The following is a 10,179-nucleotide window of genomic DNA, read 5'->3' on the forward strand; positions in this document are numbered from 1 at the left end:
TGGCAATAAATGACTCAGTCATCTCAGAAATTGTGAGGCCCTGTTCTCCCCTACATAAGCTGCCGTTAAAAGTATCGCTATTGGTTTTGGTAATTGGTAATCGATTGCACAATTTGATTATCTCACAGCATATTGACAGCAGCGATGCAGGCGGCGCATGTGCGGCGGTCCCTTTAAGACCTGCGAGCAGTAGCGTATTCGTTGTCAGGACAACAAATAAAGACAAAACTGGCCCGTGTGTTTCCTGCAGGACCTTTGAGAGTAGAGGCAGAGAGCAGTGGGAGCTCACCTTGATAAATAACAAGAGATACTGCACAGCACAGACTGAATCAGGGGTAATTTTCAGGCGCTAAATGGAGGTAAAAACTGTTCCGCCTCTCGACTGATAAGTGACGCGGAGTATGACTCATATGGTCGCATGAGGGTTGCCAGGTGAGATCCAAGATCCTGCACTGCAGAGAGATCCGCCTGTTAACGTAAGATTCTTTCCAATTATTGATTGTTGTGGAAATATTGCATGATGCACTCCTGATTCGTTCGGCCATCGCCACAAGGCTGCCAGCTTTCAGAGTCTCCTGATCTCTTCCAGGAGTGACCAAAGAGCGTGGTGATGATTACTGATTGAGCACGAGCACGAAGTGAATGGAAAAAATGAGCAAAAAATATGAATCAGCAAACATCTCCGATGTGGAAGAGCACATTTCTCTGAAGTATGACATCAAGAAGAGACTTGGAAAAGGGGTGAGCAACTTTTTCTCTCTTTTTAATTTAGTGGAAATGAGCTTGTTTGCTCAGGCTGTACAGTTACTAACGAAACTCCAAGTTGCTGTTTGAGCAAACCGGGAAAAAAACAAACAGTTTCACTGCAGTCTTCTTTTTCTTTTGCAGTCTCTAACTCTTCTGCCTTCATGTGCAGTAATTCAGTTAAAGTTTCCTCTGCACTTAAGCCTTTAAATTCCTGAAATTCTCCAGACTTACAGTTCTCAGTGGATACCAGTGTTTTAAACAAGAGGTTTATTTACTTTGGCAGCAAGAAAATAAACTCTTTCTTTGCAGATCAACTGGTGTGTGAGGACACTTGTTCTCTTTAGAGTCCAGATCCCTTTTGTTTTTGTTTTTGTTTGTCTCCAGTAGTTTCCACAGTTCTAAAAACAGCCCGGTTTCTTTCCACCGTTTGCCCCCTGAGATTATCAAGTTGTTGCTCTGCTTCTAAATAGCCAGCTGATAGCTGCCACGTAGAAACCACATAACTGGCTGGACATGCTGAGGGTGGCTGTGACTCATGTTACCCACAGCTGTTCAACCTGTTGCACCTAGGCAGCATCCTACACCTGCACTGTGATGCTGAACAGCTCTGATCAGATGACTTCAGATGCATTCAAAAAATCATAATGTGGATGTATTTTATTTTATTTTAAATATAGCTTCAAATACCAGTGTATTATATAGGTCTGTTTTTCTGCAGCTGTTTGATTTAAAAAGAAGAAGAAGAAGAAGAAGAAAAAAAAGAAAACACGTCCCCAGTGCTCTTTCCTCCACGTATCACTACAGTAGAGTGTATTATAATCTCCTGCCTCACTGCTGCCTCTGTTATGCTTGGCTTCACTACGCTGCTCACACCCTGCTATCACTGAAGTCAAAGAGCTCATGTCATCCATGTTTTATTCATATACATGGTGCATATAGTGGATTTGTATTCCTGATGGAGTGAAGATTAGTTCAGCAGGAATAATACACAACTTGTGACTCTACATAAACAGCATATTAGCTGGTTTTAAATACATGCAAAAATCAAAATTATTAATGAATATAGGATTAGCTGCTGGTAGAAGAGCTACTTGAATGTATGATGTCAGGCAGCGTTAGTTCGCTGTATCCTACTGGTAAGACTCATAAGGGCAGTACTATTAAAGCTGCAATACCCTGCCCACTATAGCTGCACATCTGCAAACTGCTTTGCAAACCACATCCACTCAGAATCCTTCTTTCTTGCTGGGTTCTTGCTGATGCTCTTTCCGTCTTTTTTCCATGTATGCACATGGAGCTGTGGGGAGAGCAAGTCCACAGTGCAGATGGGAATAATTTATAGTTACTTAAATGTGCAGGAATAAGTTATCATTTTGACTTACAGTGGTCCTAACTGAACTCAGATGCCAGTATTCTCATATTTTGATTTTTATAGTTAAAATCTTGCACAGAATATAAGCCCAATCCTGTAGCTACAAGAAGCATCCCGGTGACGTGTTACTTGCGTTTTGTGTTTGCCTCAGGCCTACGGCATTGTCTGGAAAGCAGTTGACAGACAGACTGGCGAGATTGTGGCTGTGAAAAAGATCTTTGATGCCTTCAGAAACAGGACAGATGCCCAGGTGTGTACCATGTGATCTGCAGTAAGTGGAACAATGCTGTTGTTCTAAAGCAGTGATGTCAAGTTCATTTTACACCATGGGCCAGATACAGCTCACTTTGATCCCGAGTGGCCTAAACAGTGAGACTCCCCTTTTTGTGCGTGTAAGAAGTGTAGCTACACATTTAATCCCTGAGATATGTTAATATAAGAAAAAGAAGTGGAATTTCAATAATCTCATTTTCAGGATACAATAAAAAAAATGCTGCTGTAACAAATGAAAGAACTCTGTCAGCACAACCCCTTGGGCCTAAAAGCGGCTTCTTATTTTTCCATAATTTTCTGTTTAAGTACTTGAAATTAAGCATTTCCTGCTTGCAGTCTTTCAAATGTCCACTTCATTTTGACTGAAAAGCGATCATTTGAATAAAATGTTAAAGCAAAAGTAGAAGCAGCTCTACTTGCTTCACAATTGTCATGCCACTTCTTAGATTTTGCTTGTATCTCATCCTGGGTATTACGTGGTATTAATTTCCTCCTTTATCTGTTTAAAGACAAGTTTAGTAAATGTTTGCATAGGACAGGTGGCTTGTGTGCACCTGATTTACAGCCGCATATTTCCTGATCATGACCTCAGTGTCTTCTTTTTTCTTTTTACAGCGAACGTTCAGAGAAATCATGTTCCTCCAGGTAACCAAAGTATTTATTATGTTCCTGTCAAATAATCTTAACACTTTTCCAAATCACTGTCATGTCTTTTAGTTCCATTTATAAAGACTGAAACAACGATAATGTCAGTCTCAGTCTCACCGACTGTACTGGATCTCTCTACATGTAAATTATCTTTAGTTGAATTTAATAATATTCTATAACTCGACCAGTGACATGTTCAGTCTGTTAGTACTCCACAAAACTGTTGCATATATATAATATTCTTAAGAATCCTTATGAATTCTTTTTGAAATATCAAAATAAGTAAACAGGGAATGTGTTTTTCCACATGTTGTTTTTATAAATCACATAAATGTTTTCCTCCTTATCTGCTGACCTACCTTCATGTGACCTTCCCCTGCTGTTTGCACAACCTTGTCACAAAACCATTGCCAGTTATTACTGGTCAAACAGTAGCCAGAGTGTGAGTTTTGTGTTTGAAAGTAAGCATGTTTACCTTTTTTTTGTGTGTGTGTGTACAGGAGTTTGGAGGCCACCCCAACATCGTTAAGCTTCTAAATGTCATCAGAGCACAGAACGATAAAGACATTTACCTCATCTTTGAATATATGGGTGAGTGTAAAGCCCAGCTCATCATCTGAACTTGTAACACAGCAGCACGAGGAAGGCCCCGGGGGCTCTTAGTAGCTTAACCTGGCACTGAAAAGGTGTGTGTGTGTGTGTGTGTGTGTGTGTGTGTGTGTGTGTGTGTGTGTGTGTGTGTGTGTGTGTGTGTGTGTGTGTGTGTGTGTGTGTGTGTGTGCGTGCGCGTGCTTCTGCTTCTCTTGGCCGGCTGCGCTGTCTTACTGCTGAGTCCACAGACTGCCCTCCCTGTCTATGCAGTCTAATCCTTGACAGTACTGCAGCATTACAGTGCAGACTCCCACTGCTTACATTTAATTTGATTTCAGCCATGCTGTTGCATTAAAATTAGCGTGTGTGATTTCATAGATGATTTGTATGTTCAACAACACCGTAGATGGTTATCTTTATAACTAATGATTATTTAGGATTGGATCATTACTTAAACACCCATAACAGGTTTTTTCCCGTTTCTGCTTTTGTACCAGATACTGACCTGCATGCAGTGATAAAGAAAGGCACCCTACTGAAAGACATCCATAAACGTTACGTGATGTACCAGCTCCTCAAAGCCACGAAATACCTGCATTCAGGAACTGTTATCCACCGGGACCAAAAGGTACAGCAGATGGAACAGATGTGAGAATGTGTGAAGCATGCTCTTATTTGGATTAGAAAAATCCCAAATGAATGCCTGTATCATGCATGTGCAGTGCACTTTTGCTCTTGTCACATGTTAATGATCTAATTATTTGTTCTTTGTGTCCTGTGTAAAACTGTGGCATTTCCTTATCCTATGCAGGTTTGTGCAGTAAACTCTGCTGAGTTGACCTCACAAAATGGTCCTTGGCATCACAAAATAGTTTTTCATCCCACATTTTCTGCTCACTGAACATTCATATTCACATTTTCATCTCTTAAGCAAGCACTGGAAACCTGAGAAAATTCTCTTTGGTAAGAATGTTTTTTCTTGTCTGTTTCCCACAGCCGTCCAATGTGCTCTTGGACTCTGACTGTGTTGTCAAGCTGTGTGACTTTGGCTTGGCCAGATCGCTCAACCAGATCCAAGAGGACAGTGGGAATCCTACACTGACGGAGTACGTGGCCACACGGTGGTATCGAGCTCCCGAGATCCTGCTGGGATCCACAAGGTACCCGACTGTGTTGACCGTCTGCTGCTATCGCTTGTTTTTCACTGACAGAAATGAGTCTAAACGTTAAATTTAGGCGGTGCTTCTGAATAATCAGTGTATTTTCCAAAGGTACACTAAAGGCGTGGACATGTGGAGCCTCGGCTGTATCCTGGGAGAGATGCTGCTGGGAAAAGCCCTGTTCCCTGGGACATCCACCATCAACCAAATAGAGAAGATCATGAGTGCCATTCCCCATCCCAGCCCAGAAGGTGGCTTCACAAAAGTCCAGATTAAATGTATTTAACTGCTTGACATTTTACTTTTACTTTGGATTGATTAAATATGCCTTAATTTTCAGATATTCTCGCAATCAAGTCAGAATATGGATCCTCTGTCATACAGAGAATGTTACTAAAGTAAGACAATATTTTATGTTTGCAATTTATGTTGTGAAAATCATAAAATTATTCATCAAATGTCTATTTGAATCTGGTAATCTTAAATACTTTTTACTTTTACGTTTTTTTCCCTTTATTTTTATGTGAGTACACAGTGTGTACAGTTAATGCGTGGCCTCAGCTGACCTTGTCACTCTTAATACAGAGCTAGGTTAACAAATTTCCTCCACTCCAGCATAAAAACTAGAATTAGAGCTTACAAGTGGAAGTACGGCTGATTAAATACTTAAGGAGCAGAAGCACTGATGTAGCAGAACAGTAAACTGAGCAACAGCAGGTGAAATAGGCCACAGAAACTGAAAGACAGATCACTATAATAAACCCTTGTTAATTATTCTTCTTGTTCTGTTCATCCTTCACCAGACCACAGGTGCCTTTGGAGGATCTTCTTCAGCCTTCTGTGCCTCCCGATGCTCTCGACCTGTTGAAGGGTTTCCTGGTTTTCAACCCAGACAAGCGGCTAACTGCAGAGCAAGCCCTCCAACACCCATACTTAGCCAGGTATTAAGGATCAGACTGGCTCCTGGATTAGGAGCTGTGGTCAAATTTTATTCTGTTTTCTTGTTGCTCAGTTGGTCAGATTGAATAGACGTGTGTGTTATTCCCCTTGTGGTAAATCTGTAATCTGTAAATGTTTTTATGATTTTACTTATGTTCATGTGTGCTGTCATATGTTTATAAGTGTGCTATCCATTTCTGAAGATTTCACAATCCAGCCAAAGAGCCAACACTGAACTACGACGTAGTGCTGCCAGTGGATGATGACATCCAGCTATCTGTGGTTCAATACCGCAACAAACTATATGAGGTACAGTGTAACTTATAACTGAGTTTGAGTACTGAGTACATTAGATTACTTTGAGGTATACTGCAAAAAACTACTGAAAAAGCTCTGTAGGCTGTAGGACCCTTCACACAAACATGCAACTCTGCCTGCTTCACATAGCAAGACCGAAAGAAGCAAATGTAAGAAAACAATACAGTTTCAAAATTTACAAATACATTTCAAAAAATGAGTCAAGAACAAATTAAATCCCTCTCAGCATAAGAATGTGCTGTAACGTTGTTCCAAATTAAGAATTTAGGGCTTTCAGCTTGCTTTTATAAATATTAAGACATAGACTGTATATAAAAGATGGACAGAGTTACTGTGCCGTCACACAATTAGTGAATTTAGTCCCAAGCTGAGCATTTTCAGTGTGACCCTCTTGGTGTTTTGAAGCCAGACAGGGAGGGACGGATCATGAGTTGTATTATATTTATTTATAAAGCAGGCATGATACATATTAACATTGCTGCATGTAAACAAATGCAGCTGATGAAATGTACAGAGGACTTTGTGGCACATTGAATTTGGAGATCTTATTCATGGTTCATGGCCTTAAGACACAACTATGGAATTATATTTATGTCAAAAGCTGCATGCAGTAAAAAAAAAATGTAATCAGGAGGAAATAATTTACTTTCGCGAGCGGAGGTGTTCATTGCCACTTGCAAAATGAATTTACTCACATGTAAATTCAACAGCACAAGAAGCCTTCACACACAGGAGAGTTTCTGGTGTGTGAGCGATGCAGCAGGTTCATGCTCTCAGGGGTAACTCTGCTCTCAAAGCTCGAATCTGCTCACTTTAATAAACAGACTTTTGACAGTTTTGAACGCGTCACAGAAAAACACTTTCAAAGGAGTGCTGCCTCAACCTCTGTGATGGTCAGGTTCAGGTTACTGCATAAACATGAGTTACACTGTGGCAGCAATACAAGAGCTGTTTTAATCCATATTTGTTTTCACTGCATTACTTTAATGCTGAAGACATTTTGAAAACCGGAGGATTCCAAGGCAACTTCTGAAACATCTGGCTTTACTTCAGTTTCAGTATAATTCCATACATCTACTGCAATTATACAATTATTCCAGTGTTCTGGTCTCTGTTGGTCATTATAAAGAATGCGTTGAATTGGCTTCACTGTGCTTATCTGTTTCAAGAAGTCATCATTTGATAACAAAAGCCAGACTGTTCCACAGTTTAAAAACAAAAGGTGGCTTTTCAGTGCTTCGTGGGACACACAAGGTAGCTTTAAAACAAGACCTGTGTGATCATGCTTGAACATTCATGGTCTCTGAATTTTCTATACAAATGGGACAACTGGAAGTTAATCAAACTAGTTAAAAATGCTAGAGTCTGTATCTTTTTGTAACCTGCAGATGATACTGGAGAGGAGAACTAACCAAGGGATGTTGAGGTTGATCCAGCCAAAGGAAGGAAGCTGTGTCAGCAGCAGTGAGAAGCCCAGTGTGAAGTGTGATAAAGGAGTGAAGAGCCAAGTGGCTGCAAACAGCATCAGAGATGGTGATGATGAAAGAAAACCAAAACCTGAAAAAACTGACGAGACGACCCATGCGCCTCCATGTACAGGAGTTGGCAAAACCGAGGCGGAGAATGCATCCACCCCACCTGCAGCAGAGAAGACGAGTCCTCTAGCTGGCCCTGGCATAGGAAAACGTACATATAACCCCATCACACATGCCCCAAGTATGAGAGTTTATTTTTTTGGTGTAAAATATGAAACCTGTCTTTTTGTTTAAAAAAGGATGGGGTTTGAAAATTCCTGAAAAGCATAATTATTAAGTCATCAGAATGTCAGGTATTTAATGAGCACAGTACAACAGCTGTGTTTATACTGCCTCAAACTCTTGTTTTCTTCATTCAGATGTCTTTGTTCGGAGTCCAGGTGGTCCTCCTCATTCCTACCAATCCACTGCAGCCAACAGGAAACCAGTGGGACAGAGCAGCTACAGTAATGCAGTTGCATCACCAACAGAGGGCACCAGCGCTGGTGTAGTAAGCATCAGACCTCAGTCCACTTGGCTTTGTTTTCCTTTAGTGATGTAAGCCTTGTTTCTTTTTGTACTTCTTACCATTTGTACTTTTCTCTGTCTCCTCACCCTACTTCTGCTAGTCGATGGACCAGATTCTCCAGCGAGGTCGCTCAGCTCCCGTGGCCCATAACCATTCCTTTTCCTCGTCCCTAAACCACACCCAGAATAACCTGTTAGTACGCAAAGATGAGACATCCTTGTCTTCTGGGCTTTACATCACATCAGCACGTCTGGTCAGTCCACTACATCCATGTAAAATATTATATGAAAGAACAGATGCAATTTAAAAAAAAATGAAGTGACTTTTAAAACATTTTTGAGGATTTAATAGATGGTGATTATTTTGAAACTCGTTGGATTCAGGGGCAAGAAAAGAAACTTGGTGACTTTCACGTGTGTCTGACCAGGTTTAATTTTTTTTTCTTCTCATGCAGAACCAGCGCTCCACCACTCAGGTGCATGAGGCCCGGCCACCACCGCGGTTCAGCAAGAAAGTGTTTCAGACTAACTGTAACGTGGCAGCAGCTGGCGACCCACGAGCCAAACTAGGCAGCTATTCGCAGGCCTATGGCACCATCAACAAGACTGGACTGGACAGTCTTCTTCGGGGCCGCCCTTGCAACCAGTGACTGCTGCCATACCTGCAGTTACATAGGGGTCCGGTGCCACGTGTTTAAACACGCAACAAAGTTTGCTTTGATCTCCTTCAGACTAGGACTAGAAACGATTCTGACAGGCAGATCAAACACCTCTTATGTTACCTTTAGATTTTACCCATGGAGACATGGATTTATTCACTGTGTATATATATATATATATATATATATATATATATATAAATTCTAGGCGTTAATACCAATGTATGACTATATGTAAATGTGTGTATTTTTTTTTAAAAAAACTTGAAAACCTTTTCTTAGAAGGCTGGATTAGCCTGTCTGTCTGTAGAGGCTCTGTATTAAAGTGCATATGCTAAATAATAAGTTTGAGCATTTGTCTCAGGAGCGTCTGTCGGTTTAAAATAAGCCCTGGTCTCATGTTGACTCTGGTCTAGAGGCTTAATGTTTTAATACTACATTAGGAACATTGAACCAGTGGTTTGGGTGCAGAATACTTGCAGATACATGTAAAATATGCAAATAGATGGTTTGGTGAATTCATTATATCTAATAAGTGATTATTTTTCATTTGTGAACATGCCAGCAAGAATTCTACTTGTACAGAATTTTATAATGTTTAACACTGAATCACTTAAATGTCTATGAACAATTTCAGGTGGAAGAACTCAGACTCTGTGTCTCTGTAAGAGAACAGCCATGTAAAGAAAAAACAAAGTAAACATTGTTTTTACACATTTCTTCTCCTCCAACAGTTTTGTTGCTAAAACTGACTGCGAAACATCTTCAAGAAACCTAAGAAGTCCAGTCGCTTTTCTTTCCAAGGTCCTTAGAAACTGAAGCTACAGTTCACATAGGCTCACCAACATTGGACAACAGAAGAGTGGAAAAATGTTGCCTGGTCTGATGAGTCTCAATTTCTGCCCCAACATTCAAACTGTAGGATCAGAATTTGACATAAATATGAAAGCATGGACTCGTCCTACTGTATGTTAACGGTTCAGACTACATCACATACTGAAATTAATGACATATTTAAACATAATGTAGTTATCAGTGAATCGCTGTCGAAAAACCTTGCTCTTTTCACTTAATTAAAAAGCCCAAAGGGAGCACAAGCCAAACTTACAAAGCAGTTAATCTTGAAACTGTGTTTATTTTTTATAAATTTCTATCTGAGAATGACAAAGTAAAAGCAGGTGAATATATTCGGTTAAAGAGAAAAACCCGTAAACGCGACCGATAATAAACCACGTGACTTAAGACCAGCAGGAGTCCTGCAGTAATTTCCAGATTCATCTGGATCTTTCCACAGAAGCATTTTGTTTGCATATTTAATTGAGCGGCTCTGTTTTGTCTTTATCCAGATGACGTTATGGGGGGGAAGGGAAAAGCATGTCATGTGGCAGTTTGTGAAGTCATTTGTGTCGTTTTTCTGTAATGACTGGTGA

The 10,179-nt window shown here is 40.4% G+C and overlaps 1 protein-coding gene across 3 annotated transcripts; it reads left to right on the forward strand.

Annotated features, from left to right (window-relative positions):
* The first annotated feature begins 200 nt into the window (after positions 1–200).
* On the forward strand, positions 201–10,012 carry mapk15 (mitogen-activated protein kinase 15). Of its 3 annotated transcripts, none has more exons than XM_085149134.1 (15): positions 201–476; positions 590–741; positions 2,271–2,369; positions 3,008–3,037; positions 3,541–3,631; positions 4,129–4,259; positions 4,628–4,791; positions 4,903–5,042; positions 5,132–5,189; positions 5,595–5,732; positions 5,934–6,039; positions 7,437–7,764; positions 7,943–8,073; positions 8,192–8,344; positions 8,546–10,012. In XM_085149134.1, the coding sequence occupies exons 2-15, from the start codon at positions 643–645 to the stop codon at positions 8,738–8,740; spliced, it is 1,863 nt and encodes a 620-aa protein (XP_085005260.1). In that variant the 5' UTR covers positions 201–476; positions 590–642; the 3' UTR covers positions 8,741–10,012. The 3 variants fall into 3 exon arrangements, with proteins under 3 accessions (XP_085005260.1, XP_085005261.1, XP_085005262.1); XM_085149135.1 differs by having other exon boundaries at positions 7,964–8,073; XM_085149136.1 differs by having other exon boundaries at positions 7,437–7,734.
* Positions 10,013–10,179: the final 167 nt, after the last annotated feature.

This window comes from Neolamprologus multifasciatus, chromosome 22 (genome assembly GCF_963576455.1).
Source record: "Neolamprologus multifasciatus chromosome 22, fNeoMul1.2, whole genome shotgun sequence".
NCBI classification, from domain to species: Eukaryota; Metazoa; Chordata; class Actinopteri; order Cichliformes; family Cichlidae; genus Neolamprologus; species Neolamprologus multifasciatus.

Excerpts from the sequence above, each read along its gene's own strand:
- mapk15 (XM_085149134.1), top strand. The coding sequence starts at position 643 with ATGGAAAAAATGAGCAAAAAATATGAATCAGCAAACATCTCCGATGTG. Across the intron at positions 5,190-5,594 it reads ATACAGAGAATGTTACTAAA|ACCACAGGTGCCTTTGGAGG; the intron begins GTAAGACAATAT and ends ATCCTTCACCAG. Across the intron at positions 7,765-7,942 it reads CCCCATCACACATGCCCCAA|ATGTCTTTGTTCGGAGTCCA; the intron begins GTATGAGAGTTT and ends TTCTTCATTCAG.